Source organism: Panulirus ornatus, chromosome 25 (assembly GCF_036320965.1).
Source record: "Panulirus ornatus isolate Po-2019 chromosome 25, ASM3632096v1, whole genome shotgun sequence".
In the NCBI taxonomy this organism is placed as follows: domain Eukaryota; kingdom Metazoa; phylum Arthropoda; class Malacostraca; order Decapoda; family Palinuridae; genus Panulirus; species Panulirus ornatus.
In genome coordinates, this window is record NC_092248.1 from 14,186,891 (window position 1) to 14,209,434 (window position 22,544).

At 40.6% G+C, this 22,544-nt stretch overlaps 1 protein-coding gene across 3 annotated transcripts in view; it reads left to right on the plus strand.

The window, feature by feature from the left end:
* The window catches only part of LOC139757299 (tyrosine-protein kinase Dnt-like), a 144,259-nt gene that overhangs the window by 61,091 nt on the left and 60,624 nt on the right, over window positions 1–22,544 (plus strand). For all 3 annotated transcript variants that reach the window (XM_071677672.1, XM_071677673.1, XM_071677674.1), the window contains 4 exons: window positions 6,261–6,493; window positions 10,585–10,743; window positions 16,721–16,883; window positions 22,062–22,190. In XM_071677672.1, coding sequence (XP_071533773.1) covers window positions 6,261–6,493; window positions 10,585–10,743; window positions 16,721–16,883; window positions 22,062–22,190 — 684 coding nt within the window. The remainder of the gene's footprint in view (window positions 1–6,260; window positions 6,494–10,584; window positions 10,744–16,720; window positions 16,884–22,061; window positions 22,191–22,544) is intronic.

Consider the following 22,544-nt stretch of genomic DNA (forward strand, 5'->3'; position numbering starts at 1 on the left):
AGAGACTAAGTGTGAATGAATGTGGCCTTTGTTGTCTTTTCCTAGTGCTACCTCGCACACATGAGGGGGGAGGGGGTTGTTATTTCATGTGTGGCGAGGTGGCGATGGGAATGAATAAAGGCAGACAGTATGAATTATGTACATGTGTATATTTGTATATGTCTGTGTGTGTATATATATGTATACGTTGAGATGTATAAGTATGTATATTTGCGTGTGTGGACGTGTATGTATATACATGTGTATGTGGGTGGGTTGGGCCATTCTTTCGTCTGTTTCCTTGCACTACCTCGCTAACGCGGGAGACAGCGACAAAGCAAAATAGATATAAATGAAATAGAATGATTGATCTTTTGTAAAATCTTGTGATCAGGTTACCCCTCACTCATCTGTCTTCCAAGGTGGGCAAATGTAGTCTTTTTCCTTTCCCTGTGACTTAGTTCTAGATTTTGGTACCATCTTTATTTCCTTCCTTAGGACCTTCCCTATATGCTCTTGTGCTTCTTAAGGCGTGGTTACCAAACTTGAGCAGCGTGTTCTAGTTTTGTCCATATGTAGGATATGAATAACTTACTGAATATTTCCTCATTCATTTACTTAAAGGCTATTCTGATATTTGCCAACAAACAGTTTGTTTCCTTTACTGTTCTCTTAATATTTAATGATCAACAAGTTAAGAACAATATCAGCTTCCAAGTTATTCTCACACAACACCCAGAATCCAGAAACTTGTACCTTGCAAGATGATACTCTTTTTGAAGCCTTCTCTAACTCTGTTCCATCCTCATTACTTTACATTTGCTCTGGCTGAATTTCATCAACTATGTGTCAAACTATTTTGGAGTCTGCAAGCTGATGCTCTCTCCTTTTCACTTCCCTCATGACCTTTGCATCATCCATTTATTCCGTATCTTTGACACGTGTTCCCTCAAGGAGGTGTCCAGGCAAAAGACTCTTCATAACTGGTGAACTGTACTGCCGTACCCTTAACAGGCCCCTGGCAGATGGCAACTTTTCCACATTGTGTTCAGAGGCTCCTACCTAATGTTCCAACCAAGAACTTCTACCTAATGTATATACCAAGTGTTCCAACCTACTACTACAACTTAGTGCTCCTAGCTTATCTCCCAACCAACTACTACCTAATGTTTCTTCCTAATGCTCCTGTCTAAAGTTGCTACCTTCTACTATCTATTGCTCCTTCCATTTTGCCAAGAGGCAGGGATAGTGCATAATGCTCACCACTGGAAAATCTAGTTACTATGAAAGAGTTGTGGAAGGTAAATTTTTGCAAGTGGTATGTGTTACAAGAAATTGCATGTTTGTGGAGGCAGAAAAAAGAGGCAGCTGCCTGGGTCAGTGGAGTACAACTTAAAAACCACTAAAGTTTTGGCTAACGAACCAACTGTCACTAACCCATCCTGTACCCAGGCGGGTAGTACCAGTAACACCACCCGTCCCTGGTTGCTGGCTACCCACTAATTACTGCCTTTGCATCATTTACAAACATATTTAGGTAGGGGTCCTTACCTTCAGGTAAGTCCTTTACATTGATCAAGAAGAGTAAAAGTCCCAGAACAGAATGTTGTGGAACACCACAAGGCACTTCCACCCATTTGGAGAAGGTTCCTGTGACATGTGTCCTCTGATCCTATGTACTGAGATGGTCTATCCATCGAAGTTTTTCCTGTATTCTTGACCATCAGATGCTTACTAGCAGTCCAAATACGAACACTCCACCCAGCCAACTCTTTTGTCTAAAACATGGCTCACTCTTTCTTAGAGATCTAAGAGGTTTGTTATACACGGCCTCCTTTCCCTAAAATGGTGCTGTTTTACTTAGGTAATTTTACCTTGGTAGAAACTCAGACATTTGCTTTCTAATCATCTTTTGTAGAATCATACAGACCACTTCTCAATGAGACTGGTACAGGTACACCACCGATTTTCCGGCATTCTTGGTTCCAAAGCCTTACTGGATCAACCATTTCGCCGGACCTGCTGTGGTCATGTAATGATAATTCAACAACACACCTGTAACCCACTAATTATACATCTCCCATGTGTCTAAAGTATACCATAGACTGCTAGAAATTTGAATTAAACAAATATTAAATGTTTGAGCACCCTGAGATGGTAAGTCTGTCCTTAGATTGTTTGAATTCTGTGGGGCCTTCTTTGTCTTCTGTTGTTAGTGTTTTTCTAGGTGTGCATCACTAGAATAATGCAGTTTTATCTGCATTATACACCTGCTAGGTGCTCATCAGCTACAAGTTTCACAAATTCATCCACATACTCAGCAGCTCCTTTGTGGTTTGCAGACCGCTCTTCTCTGCACACTTTATACATGGAAATTCCATGACCCTTCTTGAATCTTTGAAGCCATTCTTCACTATAGTCACGCTTGTGTTGTTATTTAAGTTCTTTATGACAAGTCCACTCCATCATTCCGATGCTGTTGAAACCATTCCTTCATCACTCAATCGTGCTCAGTACTCTTACCATCTTTAATAGTTTTTCTAATCATCATTTGTTTCTTGGAATCGCTGTCTGCATAGAATTTCAGTATTTTTACCCTTTGCTACTTCATATCAAAAACAGTTGATGAACCAGTACTGTAGATGTCACACAGCTTACACAGTGAAACACCACAGTCCATTTTTTTCAACAGTTCTACTTTATCTTGGATTGATATGGAGTGGCATTTACGTTTGACACCGCGACTGACACTCTCATATGTCTTAGAAGCCATAGCTAGGCTTAAATTTAAGCAAGATAAGAATCTCACAGAATTGTGGTATCACCACCAACAAGTGCAGTGTAAAGAATGTAAATAAGTGTGCCCTACACACAACACCATCTGTGGCCATCCAGTCAACTATTCTGGTGGCCACGGTAATTTCAAGTTCCGTCATGTAATTTTGTCCAGACTAAAGGAGGTGCTGAACCATCTGTTGCCGGAAATTTGGTGGTGTACCTGTATGTATGTAGTCCAGTGCCTCTTCATGATCTCATTTCATAGAGACAGGTATGATTTTGCTCTAGTCCATTCCCCAGGGACTCTGTCTCCATTGATACCTTGCACAGTATTAAAAGAGGTTTATTTATCATATCTAGAAACATCCTCATTGCATATAGTGAAACTTCAACAGGACCATGAGCCTTATATGGGATAAGACCTTTAAGTATTCTGTTAATGTCTTTTCTACATGTCTTAATGTTTTCTAAAACCTCCACCCCATTCCATATTCACTGATGTTAGGGCTATTGTGTCTTCCACTGTGAAAACACATTGAACTTGTTCATTTCTTCTTATCTGTATGTCATCCTTAATAATTGTACCTCCTCAATCCCTTAACCTGATTAGTTGTTCTTTAACTGACAAATGGCTCCTTATGAATTTATGGAAATGCTTTGAATTTTCTCCTGCATTGTCCATGATGTTTTTTTCAAAATCTCTGTGTTCTTACTCTCTCTTCTTGATATACTTGTTCATAGCCCCTCACATTCCTTGCAAGTGCTGGTTGGATTGAGTACCATCTCTAGCTTTGCCACTAAACATCAGAAAGCCCCTTTGCTTTTTATATCTTTTATTAAACCATAGTTTCCTCTTTCTTACCCTTCTTTTTGGTATTTGTGGTTGGAGGTACTCATACTCTTATTCCTTCATTGTAAATTTAACCATAAAGTCCCAGTTCTTGGCATCTGAACTCCATTTACCAATCTACAGTCAGGGCAGAAAAAAGATGGCGTGCCCAACATAGTGTGATGTAACATATAAAGATATCAATAAGTAAGATAAAACAGTTACTCACCCCCTTAGTACTTCGTACAATGTCCCTTAACCTTAACACTATCCAGTAGGCATTTGGGAACAGATACTGCAAGATGCTGAAGGTATGTAGGGTCAAGGTTGTCCCAAATATCCCTGATGGCGGCTTAGGAATGCTGAATGTATTCTGCCCACACAACTGTGACTTTACAGTTGACCACAAGTTCTCAATAGGGTTAAGTCAGATGAGTTATCTGGCCAGTTCTGAATGTATGTCCCACCACAAAATATGAACCAGTCATGTATTGATTTAGTAGAGTGACACGGTGCACCATCTTGCATAAAAATGTCACGACCAGTCCTCTCAAAACAGTCAGGTAATTCACCACACATCTCCAGGTATCAGCTCTGACTCATAATCACATTTTGAGGTAAAAACTCAAGACTTCCAACACCATTATAGCCAAAAGCCCCCAAACCATTAGTGAGTCTGGAAATTTTACAGTTGCTTGAATGTACTTAGGGTCTTGCAGGTCACTACCTGGCCTCTGTTACACTTTACCTCTATGGCTGCCAGTAACATCAAATGTAGCCTCACCAGACCACAGCACTTTCTTCCACTTTTCATTGTCTCAACTGCAAATATATTTTGGTAAATGCAAGCTTATTCTTGCACTGGCAGTTTGTCAAAAGTGGTCTCTTGCAAGGCATACACATCTTGAATCTCAAGTCATCATGAAGCCGGCTATGAATAGTACATACAAACATATGACCAAGTAGCCTAGAGTTGACCTCCTGTAACTGTTGTGCTAAAATACGTGGATTCTTGTGTACTTGACTTTGGATAATCCTCAGAGTGTGTTGGGAAGTGATGTGAGGTTGTCCATGTCATTTCTTCTGGGTAGGAATGTCAATGCCACCACCGTCAATGCAGTGCTTCGCTCATCTTTGCACATTTCATAGTGCCAGCCCTTTAGTTTCTGCTATTTCTTCGTTACACTTTCTTGTCTTGTACAAGGCTACAATAGCAGCAACATCCTCGTTAGGCATGTTCTTAGGGCCAGGCATTGTAGTACAAACTCACCACAAAGCACAAGCAGGTTGGGGAAAAAGTGGATGCCAGGGGTGCAACAGAAAAAAAACATTCACCCATCACAATAGCTCCAGGCAGACTGACCACCACCTGTTGCTACCCTGATGGTTCCCCTTCCCTGCTGATGTCTATGAGCTGCCCCAATATTTTTTGACATTTCAGTGATGTTTGCAGGTATGATACAAATGGGCAAAAGATACTGGTGTGGGCCCTATAACGCCAGTTTTTTCTTTCAGGACTGTATGTGTATGTGTGTGTTCGTAAAATTTTTTTGATCTTCAACAGAAAGTTATTTTAAGTGTAAAAAGATATTTTTTCGTATATATTTGTCATTTCCTGTGTCAGCTTGATAGTGTGAGGAACAGATAAAGAAATGACATCATTTAGTCAAATCCACTCTCTAGCTGTCATGAATAGTGCCTCAAAACCAGAGCCATCTATTCACAATCAGGCCACATTGTTCTGTTCTATCCCATGCAAACTTCTCACACTCCTACATGTTTATGACCTGACCTTTCATGGCATCTTTCGCTCCATCCTTCCACCTACTCCTTAGTTTCTTCTTCTTCCTTGTTCCTTCATCATCTGACATGTATACTCCCTTAGTCATCCTATCCTTACTCATCCTTTCCATGTGTCTAAATCATTTTAGTACACTTCTCACCTCTATCATACATATTTCTCCTACTACCTCAGTTTTCTCTTACCCCATCTTTTCTTATTCAATCAACCCTCCTTACACCACATATTTTCCTCACAAATTTAATTTCCAACTCATTCACCCTGTCCATTACATTTTTGTCTAAAGCCCATGTCTCACATCCATATAACACCAGTGGGACTATTATACAATCAGACAAACCCTATCTTTGCCCTTCAAGACAGTGAACTCTGTTCATACATTCCTCAGTGCACCCAAAACCCTTACCCCCTTATCTACCCAATGGCTTACTTCAGCTTTCATGGTTCCATTTGTTGCCATATCCACTCCCAAGTATGTGAAACAGTTCACTTCCTCTAAGTTCTCTCCATTCAAACTCACACAATCATTGACATCTCTCTTTTCACTGCTAAACTAACAACTTTGCTTTTACTCATATTTACTCTAAACTGCTTCTGCATTTTCTCACTTGAATCAGCCACCAGCACTGCATCATCAGCAAACAGCAAATGAATCATCCCCAGCCCATCTCCAGCATATTGCATATCTATGCCTTTCTCCAAGACTCTTGCAATCACATCCCTCACCACCCTATCCATAAACCAATTACACAGAGATATATATAGCCTAATTTTACAGACTGCAAATGATACTTTTTTGTTCAACATCATTTTCTTGAAGTATTGGCTTATTTTGTGTGGATTCTTTGAAAGTTGTACTAAATTTACTTGCAGAAGACAGGCAGCCACTGATCGTAGGACAGCACAAGGCCATGCTGGTAACGTTGGCCTTTCCCAAAGTCTACCGAACAACCAACGTAATGGTGCTGATTTTGGTGGGGCAAGGAAAACATCCCAGTCATCACTTAGCGAACTGAGACGATCACCACAGCCCACCAACACAACTACTGCCACAACCACTACCACCACTGGCAGTCCTGAGCCACAATACACTGACCCCAGACAAAGTAAGTTTCTTAATTTATAACATTCTTAGGAAGTGGTGATTGTCTCCCATATGTAGTTTATATAAGCATTGCTCTGGGAGGGGTTAAGGTTTTCAGCTGTAGGTGAAGATTATCCCCCTTTAGTGGCCCTGCTGTAGAAAAGGGTCAGGATGATATACATACAGAAGGTGGTGGTTTTCCCATCCATGTGGCTTACAGTAGAATTTCCATAGGAGAGATACAGGATTCCCAAACTTGTTGATTTCTGCTGGGGGACACCAATGGCCCAGTGGATATGCTACTCTGGGAGAGTTATAGTTTTTAGCCTTAGAAAAAGTGATGCTCATCCTACACCAGTAGCCCTCAGAAACACTTCCCTGGGAGAGTTATATGGTTATATATTAGATGTTGATAGATGCTCATTCACAGGGACTTGACCATACAGTAACCTCCTTAGGTCCATGACATCATAGCATGGAGGTGAGGTGTCATGAGAAAGCCAGTAACCATTATCATTCACCTGTTCACTCTGTTATGCTGTTGTCTGGTTGCATATGACTTGACATGACTTGCATGGCTTTGATTTAACTTTTGGCCTTCATTTTACAGAGAAAGGTATCTTATTAATGGGTTTTCCATAACATGAATTGTGAATACTGCCTTATATTTTTTTAGAACTAGGGAAAGAAAACAACCATCAGGTGTCATGACACCCTGTTTCTTTAAGCCTCCATTCTCTTGGAGTTTACAGGATATTGGAAGACACCCTGTCATGATGCATAGCTGCAAAAACAGGAATATCTGGTGAGATATGCTTTCAGTTAGAACCTCTCATCAGGGCTGGCTTCTCAGGTTGATCCCTTTGCTACTAAGGAAAATACCTTGTTGCTTGCCTTTGTATTGTAAGTGTATGACAAGGTGGGTGTGTATGTGTCTGTGTGTGTGTGTGTGTGTGTCTGTGTCTGTCTGTGTGTGTGTCATGGGTCTTGGATTGGAATTATTGAACCAAATGTATCTCTTTGCCACAGGAAATCTAGAAAACTTTCTTCCCAACTAATTGTCGCCTTAGAGTGGAAGAGACAATCTGGGTGTCAAAAACTTCTGCAGCCTCCCTATTTATCTTAGCTGATACCTCAAGTTTTTCGAGACCACCTCAAGTTTGTTAATGGAGCCCAGTGTCAAAGCTCTGGATTTTGGAATTGACATATGCAGATTTTTTCAGTTTTCAGTCTGAGATTTGGAGAGCACTTAACAGATTTCCATAATATTCCTCTCCCATAGACATTAACAATAAGTATGGAAACTCTTTCAAACTTTGAAAATTTATATTCATCTGAGGTTTTTGGAAGTTTTCTGTTTAGAATTCTTCTTTACCCTTTTTCATCATGAAAACAAAGCTCGTAAAACTGTTGCCTCCCTGCAAAAATGCCCTAAAAGAACCATTTTCACTAGGTTTTGATATAAACCTATCTGGACTTAAAGTACCTAGGCTAAAGTTCTCTCTTAATTCACTTTAAGGAGACCACTTGCTTCTTCATAATAATCTAAGTTGGATTTGTGAAAAGTCCTATATTTGTTACTCTCTCTTTTTTTTTTTTTTTTTAGTTATGGTACTTCAGCATCTCATGAAAATTCTCTTCTTGATAGTTCTTAGTACTGAGAATTAGTGAGATATATGTAATGTTCATAGATGAGAATATTCTCAGTATGGTTGATAACATCTTTTAGGCTAAGATAAATCCAAACCCTAGGTGGTGTCAAGTACGTTTTGTGTAAGGATGTGTTAAGGGACTGTGTCAGTTATTTTGTCAATGTACATTGCCACTAGCATTGTGCGAGATGGGGATTGTGGTTGGTTCAGTCCACCAAGATATGCTGTATAAGAATTTTGTGCAATGTGGTGATGGAGTGCTTGACTTAGTTGTGGATCGGTTTTTCACAGAATTTGGACACTGAAGACAGAAGTGACACAGATCAGTAGGAGGAGGGGGAGTTTGGTGGTTAAGGGGGGCTTTAGGATTGCTATTATGATTGCAAGTTTTCAAATGTTAGGGTGTTGTGAAGCCAGGAGTGGTTGAAGATATCTTTAAGTGCTTGGATTGCAAGTGAGCCAAAGTGTTTTATGTCAGAGTTTGAAATGTTGTCAGGGGCCTATCTACTGGGACCTCTCGATATATGTGTATTTGATTCATGACATTTTTGAAATAACGTGCTCAGTCCAATGTACACCTTTTTTCAATTTATATGGGCCTAAGTTTGGGCTGGCAGCACAGTTGTGTGACATTACCAGTGCCGTACAAGAAGTGCAAACATGCTTGATGTGGATACAGAGTATAGTCATGGAGTGCAGCAGTATTTTGTGCTGTAGATTACTTTATATTGCTTGTGTTTTACCTCTACATCATACCACCAAAGCATCTTTTAAGTTCTTTTGGTAGCAGTGATGCCAAGAAGCATAAGGCCATCACCATTATGATTGAAATTGAATGTGCTCAAATGTTATGAGACTGTTGAACAAACATCTGATATTAAGCTCCCATTGGACATAGTAAATCTACTTGACAGACTATTTGTGATAGTGCAAAGAAGAAGTAAATCTACGTGACAGACTATTTGTGATAGTGCAAAGAAGATCAAAGAGAGTGCCAAGAATGGAACATTAATTAGTGCATCTAAGACCTCATATTCCCTCATATATTATGGACAGAATGGAATGAATGTATATTTTAGTATTTTTTTATTTCCTGGTATATGTATTATGTATTTTGTCTCTGGTATAATATTTGATACTGTCCCATTGATAATGAAACCCCCTAATCCCATTAGTTGCACCATTTGATTTACAAGACCACTTTCAAGAACGTAACAATCCCGCAAATTTGTAGGACCCACTACATAGATAGCTAAGTAGATGGATATCAATATAGATATATCCTGACCATGAAGTTCAACCAAGTAGATATAAAGTAATGAGGATGGGTCACAGCAAAAGGAGGCTCTACATGATAATTATTTAACTGAAAATAAGCTACAGGACTTTGCACAAGAAGGACTTGAGTCACAATCATCCTTAACCTGTTGACAGAGTCCCACCTTGGGAGAATGATTAAAGGAGACCAACAGTATACAAGCCTATATTAGAATTAGATTCGAGTCAGTGGATAAGAAAATTTTCAGCAAGCTGTTCACATCATACATAAGGCCAGAAATAGAATGTGCTTCTCAAGTTTGGTCATTGCACCAAAAGATGCATAGAGAGCAATTAGAGAAGGCCCACCTTGGAAGAGGAAAGGGTAAAGGGTGACCTAATCACACTACCTGTAAGTTTTTAAGGCAGATTGTCATGAGATAGAGAACAGTTCTCTGAGAGATGTAGGGATAGAACAACCAGATGACATAGCTTAAATTAAGTAGGAAACTTGTTAAGAAAGTTGTGAAAAAGTACTTTTATAGTATGAGCAATGGATGAATGGAATAAAGTGAATGAATATCTCATTGATTCTGACAACATACAGAAATTTAAGAAATTTTATCATACTGAATGGTCTAGAGATGGGGCTCCGTGATCATAAACTCCTTTCCTATACAGCATGAATAGTTGATTATATGCCCTAGTCAAAAAACATCTCTGGTGAAAGAAATGAAGTGAGAGAAAAGAAAGTAGAAATTCATAAGGGCTCTGCAAGTGGCCATAACCCCAACTCTGAAGGTAGGAAGGTTATAAGAAGAGGGAAAGATGAAAAGAAGAAAATTCTGCTGCTTTGCTGCTCAAGGGAAGAAGGATATATCATAATAATGGAAGAGACTGACTCCTCATGCATACACATTAACAGTATTTGGTGGGTCAAGTGTTTTAATCCTCTACTGAGTAAATGCCATTAGATGCCCATAGGGCTCTGCTTACAATAAGAATTGATTTTTCATATTTCATAACCTGCATTTTTTTCCACTTCTGGTTCTTGTTAACCTTCCCCATGGTCTGTTGAAGGATATGTTGCTCAGTAAATGAAGGAAAGAGATGTTATTGTAACTGGTGTCACTTGATCCAAAATATCAAATATAAACCAAAAGAATATCTGTAATAATGTTGTAACTATTGATTATACCTACAGGTGATATATCAGCTAAGCTGACTGGTTTGAGAGTAGCAAGGGAATCTTTGCAATTGTTGGAGATGGAGCAGGAGGGCACTTTTGGCCGGGTATACCATGCCCTCTATCAACCATCTGACCAATCACACCCCAAAAATGTCACCGTTAAGACTGTAACAGGTGTGCTAGTTATACAATTCTTCACTTGCTGTTGGTACAGTATGTCTCATATGTACCATATTGTAGTCACTATTTAATACATGACATGATGATGGGTATGTTTGAAGGTATGATAGTTACAACATTGTTGTTTGGATGTGAGGCTCATGCTTAGAATGCAAAAGAAAGGAAGAGGGTAGATGTGTTGGAATGAAATATTTGATGATGATATTTGGTGTTACGTGGGTTAATTGTATAAGGAATAGTAGTGTAAGTGATAGATGTAGTAAGCACAGTCTGATTGAGAGAGCTGAGTGGGGTGTGCTGAAACAGTTTAGACAGGATGAGCAAAGACTCAGAGGATCTTCATGTTAGAAGTGGAGGGAAATAGGGGTACAGTGATGTTGTGTTATTTTGCACATTTTTACCTTAATTTTCCTATTTCATGCCTACCTAAATTGCCCCCATTATTTAAGAATGCTCTCAAAACTCTTGAATTCATGTGGCCAGCTGGTCGGGTGCAAATGATTGCTAAAGCCAGGTGAGACTTGTATTATTTTAACCTATTTTCTCTTTATTTCTTCTTTCTTTCTTTCTTTTAAACTATTCGCCATTTCCCGCGTTAGCGAGGTAGCGTTAAGAAACAGAGGACTGGGCCTTTTTTGGAATATCCTCACCTGGCCCCCTCTGTTCCTTCTTTTGGGAAAAAAAAAAAAAAAAAATGAGAGGGGAGGATTTCCAGCCCCCCGCTCCCTCCCCTTTTAGTCGCCTTCTACGACACGCAGGGAATACGTGGGAAGTATTCTTAATCCCCTATCCCCAGGGATAGGGGATTATTTTTTTATTATTTATTTCTGAATATTTAATTACTTATTAGTAGGTAATAGTTGGTAGGCAGTCACTGATCAGGGGGGTATATTACCCGCCTGGGTATCAGGAGGGTCACTGACAGCTGCATAGTGAGCCAGCATTTCATTGGTTTTCAATCTGTGCTATTTGACCCAGGTAGTTGTCATTTCTTTGTGCCTCATCCACATATGCATTGGTGGCATTCTGTCCACAAACATACAATCTCTCCTTGTCACACATAACTTGAAGACAACTAACTCGCACAACTCAGCCTTCATACTCTAGATTTTTCTGCAGTGAGTGTTATGCACTAGCCCTCTCTTTTGGCAAAATTGTAAGAGCAGTAGATAGAAGTAGTAGGTAGGAACACTTAGGCAGGAGTGCCTAAAAGAAAAAAAAAATAGTAGTAGGTAGGAACATTAGGCAGGAGCATTAGGTGAAAGTAGTCAGTAGGAACATTAGGTAGGAGCCACTGCCAATGGCCTGTTAAGAATGAGAGGCCATAAATGCTGAGAAGTGGCTCCGGGGTTCACTAGTCTTGGAGGCTTTGTTGCCATGGCCACCCCCTTAAGGGAGTTCCACTTAGGAACAGGCATCAGATTTATAGATAGCTAGATAAACAATACAGAGAAAGAGTTCTTCACTCATTGGGCCCCATCAAGGTAGCATTTTAAATTATTGTAAACTGCTAGCATGAAGTGTCTCAGTGGCCAGTGTATTTCAACCATCTGCCAGCCCAGCACCAAACCAGTACTTCATAACCCTCCTTTCTCATCATCCCCCAGTGCAGTTTTTTGTTATATCCTCCAGTCACATTTGTGCTGCATCCCCAGTAAATGATTATTTATTTTATTGATTCATGCATTAGGGAAGAACCTACAGTAGAGAATTATTGGGATAAAACATGAAAAATACAATTATCCTTATCATTTATCTATTATGTGTCGAACCTTTCACACTAAAGATGATTACCATTGCTTGGTAAGACTTATATTTGTTTTATCCATTTTCTCCTAAATTTTGCTGAGTGTGTGGATTAATTATAATTAATTCACTGCATTAGGTAAGAAACTACTGATGAGAACTGTGAAAAAGATATATGAAAATTACAAGTTATCCATCATTGTATCAATTATACGTTGAAGGTTTTCAATCGAAGATTATTAGTGCCCCTGGTGTCTCTTATAGTTTTCTAAATATGATTTACAATTCTTGCATTATATAAGAACCAACTGCACATATTGTCCAAATGCCTCTCTTTTCTCTTTCACTAACAACTTTACTTCTTCATCCCACCACTCACTACCCTCTCTAACCCCCATCTCCCACCTTTCTCATGCCAAATGCATCTTTTGCACATGCTATCACTACTTCCCTAAATACATCCCATTCCTCACCTACTCCCCTCATGTCATTCGTTCTCACTATTTGCCATTTGACACTCTATCTCTCCTGGTACTTCCTCACGCAATTATCCTTTCCAAGCTCACTTACCCTCACCACTCTCTTCTCTCCAACATTCTCTTCTTTTTTGAAAACCTCTACAAATCTTCACCTTCGCCTCCACAAGATAATGATCAGACATCCCTCCAGCTGCCCCTCTCAGCACTTTAACATTCAAAAGTCTGTCTTTTACATGCCTATCAATTAACAAGTAATCCATTAATGCCTTTTGACTGTCTCTCATACTCACTTATGTATACTTATTTGTATCTCTCTTTTTAAAAAAGGTATCTCCAATCACCAGTCTATTTTCTGCACACAAATCCACAACTCTTTACCATTTCCACTCACAACACTGAATACCCCATATACACCAATCACACCCTCAATACCCGATATCTAGGAGTGGATTGAGCAGCGGATGGAAGTGGAAGTGAGTCATAGGGTGGGGGAGGGGGCGAAGGTTCTGGGAGCGTTGAAGAATGTATGGAAGGTGAGAATGTTATCTTGGAGAGCAAAAATGGGTATGTTTGAAGGAATAGTGGTTCCAACAGTGTTATATGGTTGCGAGGCATGGGCTATAGATAGGGTTATGCGGAGGAGGGTGGGTGTGTTGGAAATGAAATGTTTGAGGACAAATATGTGGTGTGAGGTGGTTTGATTAAGTAATGAAAGGGTAAGAGAGATGTTATTTATTATTATTTTGCTTTGTCGCTGTCTCCCGCGTTTGCGAGGTAGCACAAGGAAACAGACGAAAGAAATGGCCCAACCCACCCCCATACACATGTATATACATACACGTCCACACACGCAAATATACATACCTATACATCTCAATGTACACATATATATACACACACAGACATATACATATATACACGTACATAATTCATACTGTCTGCCTTTATTTATTCCCATCGCCACCTCGCCACACATGGAATAACATCCCCCCCCCATCATGTGTGCGAGGTAGAGCTAGGAAAAGACAACAAAGGCCCCATTCATTCTCACTCAGTCTCTAGCTGTCATGTAATAATGCCCGAAACCACAGCTCCCTTTCGACATCCAGACCCCACAGAACTTTCCATGGTTTACCCCAGACGCTTCACATGCCCTGATTCAATCCATTGACAGCACATCGACCCTGGTATACCACATTGATCCAATTCACTCTATTCCTTGCCCGCCTTTCACCCTCCTGCATGTTCAGGCCCCGATCACTCAAAATCTTTTTCACTCCATCTTTCCACCTCCAATTTGGTCTCCCACTTCTCGTTCCCTCCACCTCCGACACATATATCCTCTTGGTCAGTCTTTCCTCACTCATTCTCTCCATGTGCCCAAACCATTTCAAAACACCCTCTTCTGCTCTCTCAACCACACTCTTTTTATTTCCACACATCTCTCTTACCCTTACATTACTTACTTGATCAAACCACCTCACACCACATATTGTCCTTAAACATCTCATTTCCAGCACATCCACCCTCCTGCGCACAACTCTATCCATAGCCCACGCCTCGCAACCATACAACATTGTTGGAACCACTATTCCAATAAAAAGAGTGTGGTTGAGAGAGCAGAAGAGTGTGTATTGGAATGGTTTGGTCACATGGAGAGAATGAGTGAGGAAAGATTGACAAAGAGGATATATGTCAGAGGTGGAGGGAACAAGGAGAAGTAGGAGACCAAATTGGAGATGGAAGGATGGAGTGAAAAAGATTTTGAGCGATTGGGGCCTGAACATACAGAAGGGTGAAAGGTGTGCAAGGAATAGAGTGAATTGGAACGTTGTGGTATACCGGGGTCGATGTGCTGTCAATGGATTGAACCAGGGCATGTGAAGCATCTGGGGTAAACCATGGAAAGTTTGTGGGGCTTGGATGTGGAAAGGGAGCTGTGGTTTCGGTGCATTGCACACGATGGCTAGAGACTGTGAATGAATGTGGCCTTTGTTGTCTTTTCTTAGCGCTACTGTGCGCTCACGCGTGTGGAGGTAGGGAATAGCCATTTCATGTGTGGTGGGGTAGGAACGGGATGGATGAAGGCAGCAAGTATGAATATGTACATGTGTATATATGTATATGTCTGTGTATGTATATGTGTATATAGGTATGTATGATTCATGTGAGAAACTGCAGAAGCTGGTGACTGAGTTTGGTAAAGTGTGTGAAAGAAGAAAGTTAAGAGTAAATGTGAATAAGAGCAAGGTTATTAGGTACAGTAGGGTTGAGGGTCAAGTCAATTGGGAGGTAAGTTTGAATGGAGAAAAACTGGAGGAAGTAAAGTGTTTTAGATATCTGGGAGTGGATCTGGCAGCGGATGGAACCATGGAAGCGGAAGTGAATCATAGGGTTGGGGGAGGGGGCGAAAATCCTGGGAGTCTTGAAGAATGTGTGGAAGTCGAGAACATTATCTCGGAAAGCAAAAATGGGTATGTTTGAAGGAATAGTGGTTCCAACAATGTTGTATGGTTGCGAGGCATGGGCTATGGATAGAGTTGTGCGCAGGAGGATGGATGTGCTGGAAATGAGATGTTTGAGGACAATGTGTGGTGTGAGGTGGTTTGATCGAGTAAGTAACGTAAGGGTAAGAGAGATGTGTGGAAATAAAAAGAGCGTGGTTGAGAGAGCAGAAGAGGGTGTTTTGAAATGGTTTGGTCACATGGAGAGAATGAGTGAGGAAAGATTGACCAAGAGGATATATGTGTCGGAGGTGGAGGGAACGAGAAGTGGGAGACCAAATTGGAGGTGGAAAGATGGAGTGAAAAAGATTTTGTGTGATCGGGGCCTGAACATGCAGGAGGGTGAAAGGAGGGCAAGGAATAGAGTGAATTGGATCGATGTGGTATACCGAGGTTGACGTGCTGTCAGTGGATTGAATCAGGGCATGTGAAGCGTCTGGGGTAAACCATGGAAAGCTGTGTAGGTATGTATATTTGCGTGTGTGGACGTGTATGTATATACATGTGTATGGGGGTGGGTTGGGCCATTTCTTTCGTCTGTTTCCTTGCGCTACCTCGCAAACGCGGGAGACAGTGACAAAGCAAAAAAAAAAAAAAGGTATGTATACGTGCGTGTGTGGGTGTTTATGTATATGCATATGTATGTTTGTGAGTTGGGCCAATCTTTCGTCTGTTTCCTTGCACTACCTCGCTAATGTGAGAGACAACAACTAAGTATGATAAATAAAGAAATAACGTTGAAATGTATAGGTATGTATATGTTCGTGTGTGGGCATTTATGTATATGCATGTGTATGTGGGTGGGTTGTGCCATTCTTTTGTCTGTCTCCTTGTGCTACTGAATATAATAAAATGAATAAATGGAATATATATTTTATTGCATATTTATTCATTATACTTAATTGCTGTCTCCCATGTCAGTAGCTCCAGAAAACAAAGAACAGCCCATCCACTCACACATATATATACATAAACACCCACACACGTACATATACAGACATATGCATATTGATATATACACACATACCTATGCATATATTCACACCTGCTTGCCCCCACCCACTCCCAGCGCCACCCCATCCCACAAGAAACAGCATCACTAACCCCAGCTTCAGCAAGGTAGTGCCAGGAAAATAAACAAAAAAGGCCACATTTGTTCACTTAGTTTCCACCTGTCATGTGTAATGCATTGTATGTCTCAGTGTTTATTAGCACCATACATGTATGTGTGTTGTTTTACAGATGCATCAAGTGAAGTGCAGCGGTCAGTGTTGCTAAGTGAAGGGCTGATGCTGGCAGGGCTTAGTCATGATCAGCTGCTGGGTGTGATTGGGGCTATAGTCGCACCACCAGATTCTCCACCAGCAATAATATTTCCTTCATTCTCACAAGGCAATCTCAAAAGGTCAGAATGTTATTCTTGCATATTGACCCAGTGGCAGTAGAATAAGGTGTTTTGGAAGGACTTTAATTTTGTGAGAAAACAATAGGACAAATGGGAATATTGATGATTGGGGCAATAGGGAAGGTGGTAACAGGCAGTGATGTGGTGAAGAGGAGAAAGAGTACTTTGAATGGGTTTGATGATAGGGTGGCAGATGTAGGGTGTTTGGTTCTGAAAGCTATTCAGTATGAGAGAAACATTGAAAGTGAGTTCTTTAGAAGAGAAAAGGTGGTGAAAGCCTTTCTTAAGATGAAATGTGGCAAGGCAGTTGGAATGGATGATATTGCAAATTGAATTTCCTGAGAAATGGCTTGACTGTACGGTTGAAAGTTTGGTTAGGATATTCATTTTTTGCATGGATCATGGGGAGGTGCCTGAGAATTGGCATATTGCATGGATAGTGCCATTGCACAAAGGCAAGGGGTACAGAGGTGAGTGCTCAAACTACAGAGGGATAAGTTTATTGAGAGTAGCTGGCAAGTTGTATAGAAGATTGGTGATTGAGAGGATTGTGGTATGTGCAGAGCATCAGCTAGGGATGGAACAGTGTGATTTTGGGAATGGTAGAGGGTGTATTAATAAGATGTTTGCTTTGAAGAATGTGTACGAGAAGTACTTAAAGAAACAAAAGAAACAAAAGGATTTGTATGTATGTAGGTTTGCGGCAGGGGTGTGTGATGTCTCCATGGTTGTTTAATTTGTTTATGGATGGGGTTGTTAGGGAGGTGAATGCAAGAGTTTTGGAAAGAGGGGCAAGTATGAAGTCTGTTGGGGATGAGAGAGCTTGGGAAGTGAGTCAGTTGTTGTTCGCTGATGATACAGCGCTGGTGGCTGATTCATGTGAGAAACTGCAGAAGCTGGTGACTGAGTTTGGTAAAGTGTTTGAAAGAAGAAAGTTAAGATTAAATGTGAATAAGAGCAAGGTTATTAGGTACAGTAGGGTTGAGGGTCAAGTCAATTGGGAGGTGAGTTTGAATGGAGAAAAACTAGAGGAAGTGAAGTGTTTTAGATATCTGGGAGTGGATCTGGCAGCGGATGGAACCATGGAAGCGGAAGTGGATCATAGGGTGGGGGAGGGGGCGAAAATTCTGGGAGCCTTGAAGAATGTGTGGAAGTCGAGAACATTATCTCGGAAAGCAAAAATGGGTATGTTTGAAGGAATAGTGGTTCCAACAATGTTGTATGGTTGCGAGGCGTGGACTATGGATAGAGTTGTGCGCAGGAGGATGGATGTGCTGGAAATGAGATGTTTAAGGACAATGTGTGGTGTGAGGTGGTTTGATCGAGTAAGTAACGTAAGGGTAAGAGAGATGTGTGGAAATAAAAAGAGCGTGGTTGAGAGAGCAGAAGAGGGTGTTTTGAAATGGTTTGGTCACATGGAGAGAATGAGTGAGGAAAGATTGACCAAGAGGATATATGTGTCGGAGGTGGAGGGAACGAGGAGAAGAGGGAGACCAAATTGGAGGTGGAAAGATGGAGTGAAAAAGATTTTGTGTGATCGGGGCCTGAACATGCAGGAGGGTGAAAGGAGGGCAAGGAATAGAGTGAATTGGAGCGATGTGATATACCGGGGTTGACGTGCTGTCAGTGGATTGAATCAAGGCATGTGAAGCGTCTGGGGTAAACCATGGAAAGCTGTGTTGGTATGTATATTTGCGTGTGTGTGGACGTATGTATATACATGTGTATGGGGTGGGTTGGGCCATTTCTTTCGTCTGTTTCCTTGCGCTACCTCGCAAACGCGGGAGACAGCGACAAAGCAAAAAAAAAAAAAAAAAAAAAAATTGGCATTTATGGATCTAGAGATAGCATGTGATAGAGTTGATAGAGATGCTTTGTGGACTGTGTTACAAATATTTTTTTTTTCTTCTTTTTTGATACTATTTGCCATTTTCCACATTAGCGAGGTAGCATTAACAACAGAGGAATGGGCCTTTGAGGGAATATCCTCATTTGGCCCCCTTCTCTGTTCCTTCTTTTGGAAAATTAAAAACGAGAAGGAAAGCTTTCCAAAAACGAATATATGGTGTGAAAGGGAAAACTATAAGAAGCAGTGAGGAGTTTTCAAAAGGAGAGAGAGTATGGTGTATGTATGAGAAAGAAGAGAAAAGATTGAGTGATTTCACATGAAGGCTGGTAAGTAATAGTGGGTGTATGATGTTACAATGGATGCTAAATTTGTTAATGGATGAAGTGATGAGGGATGTAAATGCAAGAGTCTTGGAGAAAGCAGCTTGTATGCAGCCTGTAGGGGTGAAGTGGCCTGTGAATTGAGTAAGTTATAGTTTGTTGATGACAAGGTCTTAGTGCCACATTCAAGTGAGAAACTGCAAAAGTTGGTGTCTGAGCTTGGGAGAGTGTGTGAAAGGAGAAAGTTTAGAGTAGATGTGAATAAAAGCAAGGTTATTAGGTTTAGCAAGGTAGAGGGATAGGTTAGTTGGGGGTTAGTTTGAATAAAGAAAACTTGAAGGAAATGGGGTGTTTTAGATCTCTTGGTGTGGACTTGGCAACCATGGAAGCTGAAGGGAGTCATTGGGTAGGTGAAGGGGTGAAGGTTCAGGGAGCTTTGAGGAATGTGTGGAAAGAGAGATTTATCAGGGAGAACAAAAATGGGGTGTTTGAAGGTTTATGGATGTGATGCTTAGGCTTTAAATGAGAGTGTACAGAAAATGGTAAACGTGTTGGAAATGAAATGTTTGAGGACAATATTTGGTGTGAGGAAGGTTGATCGAGTAAGTAATGATAAGATTAAGAGAGTGGTTTGGTGAGTGGAAGAGTATGGTTGAGAGAGCTGAAGAGGGTGTGCTGAAATGGTTTGGATATATTGGACAAATGAGTGAGGAGAGGTTGACAAAAAGGATGTATTTGTCAAAATTGGAGGGGAAAAGAAGGTAAAGACCAAATTGGTTGTCAAAGGGTAGAGTGAATAAGATTTTGAATGCTCAGGGCATCACTATGCAGGTGCATAGAAAGGCATGCACAGGATAGAGTAAATTGGAGTGTGTAGTATACAGGGGGCATTGTGCTGTCAGTGGACTGAACCAATGCATATGAAGCAGCTGGGAGAAACCATGGAAAGGTCTGTGGGATATAGTTGTGGATAAGAGGCTGTGGTTTTGGTGCATTACACACGATGGCTAGAGAATAAATATGAACGAATGAGGCCTTGTCTTCATCTGTTTCTGGTGTTACCATGCTAATGTGGGAAATGCCGAGTTAGAATAAGTCCGAACGAAAGTTCTTTTTCTTTTTTAAACTTGTTTGCCATTTGCCACAAGAGCAAGGGAATACCAGGTTAGATAAAGAACACAGACTAAGCATACTACTTAGTTGTCTTGCCCATTTCCTGCATAGACACACACACACACACACACACACACACACACACACACACACACACACACACACACACACACACACACATGCACACACACACACACACACGCACACACACACACACACACACACACACACACACACACACACACACACACACACACACACAAATCATCACACTTTGTGACTTAAAGTCCCACTTGATGGATGTGGTTAGCTTCCTGAGGGCTACAGGAGCCCCCTAATGAGATAAAAAGTACTCCTAGGGGAGGAAGGTAAGATTAGGTATAACCTTGCTGAAATGAGGTGCCAATTTAACAACCAGCCCCAAGAGTATGATGAACAATTGGGTAGGCTGCAGGCTGACTAAACTGCCTGGGATTTAAATGGGTCAGGTCAGAGACCCCTTTGTATCATAAATATGCATTTGTCTTGTTGATTATCGGTTGTGTTAGATGTGTTTTCACTGTTTTTTGGTTTTGTTGTGTTGATCTTTAGATAGAAGAAAGAAAAAAAAGTTTCCTGCTAGAAAGGAAACATAGCAAAGTGAAATCTTTCCCCATTACATAGGAAGACCTAATCACCCATCCATTAGACTTCTTAGACTGTGTTCTGCTTATGAGCAGAAGGTGTTGTACTTTGATTGCCCTCACTTAAATCATAGGTAGGATTTCATGTTAGGGGCAATTATGCTCCTCATACATAGATCATAGTCATTGGATATTTCAACTCCTACTAACTTTGGTATATACATGATTGATTTATCCTTTGATTGTGTAAGACTAGTTTTGTAGTTTTTTCCTACTGTCTGCCATTCATATATGCTTATATATGTCTGAATAACTTCATTTTTGTGTTGAGATTATTTAATGAGCTTTTTGATTACTCTTAATTTTTAGTGAAGTACCAACCATGTGAGAGCTGCAAATTATCATATTGTATCATGTTTGTGTAAGGTTTATGGTAAGCATATTATTCCTTTTTGTGAATATTAAGATTATCTTAAAATTGAGTGTATATAATGTGCATTATGCATCTAGTACATGACAGAAGACTGCTGTCTAATGAATTATGGTTTTATATTTTGTGAAACTTATCTCATGGAAAATTTATTTGAGTGAGAAAAGATTGACCAAGAGGATATATGTGTCAGAGGTGGAGGGAACGAGGAGAAGTGGGAGACCAAATTGGAGGTGGAAAGATGGAGTGAAAAAGATTTTGAGTGATCGGGGCCTGAACATGCAGGAGGGTGAAAGGCGTGCAAGGAATAGAGTGAATTGGAACAATGTGGTATACCGGGGTCGACGTGCTGTCAATGGATTGAACCAGGGCATGTGAAGCGTCTGGGGTAAACCATGGAAAGCTGTGTGGGGCCTGGATGTGGAAAGGGAGCTGTGGTTTTGGTGCATTATTACATGACAGCTAGAGACTGAGTGTGAACGAATGTGGCCTTTGTTGTCTTTTCCTAGTGCTACCTCGAACACATGAGGGGGAAGGGTGTTGTTATTCCATGTGTGGCGGGGTGGCGATGGGAATGAATAAAGGCAGACAGTATGAATTATGTACATGGGTATATATGTATATGTCTGTGTGTGTGTATATATATGTATACATTGAGATGTATAGGTATGTATATGTGCTGTGTGTGGACGTGTATGTATATACATGTGTATGTGGGTGAGTTGGGCCATTCTTTCGTCTGTTTCCTTGCGCTACCTTGCTAACGTGGGAGACAGCGACAAAGCAAAATAAATATGAATAGATAAATAGATAAATAAATACTAATTTTCATTGTATTTTTAGGTTTCTGCAAGGGTGCCACACTCTCGTTACAAGAGAGGTGGTTAGTGTTGGTGTGCAGGTGTTGCAGGCATTGGCGTATCTACACTCTCGCTTGTTGTTACATAAGGACGTTGCCACACGTAACTGTGTGTAAGTAATATTTTGAGTGCCAAACAGGATGTTTTGGGCTGTATATTTGCATATCTGATTTGAGCTAGGATCCTGTTTCATGTATTGTATTTGATGAAAATATATGTAATAATGCTTGAGATACAAATATTCATGTCTTGAGTATACCTGTTCAGGTGTGTGGGAGAGTGGTGATTGAGAGGGTGATGGCTTCATCAGAGGTAAAGGATTTATAGACCTGGTGTTTGCTTCGAAGTATTTGTGTGAGAAATACTAGGAGAAATGGACTGGGGCTAGGGGAGAAAGAATACTTCACACATATTCCCTGCATGTCATAGAAGGCAACTAAAGGGGGTAGGAGGGTGGTTGGAAACC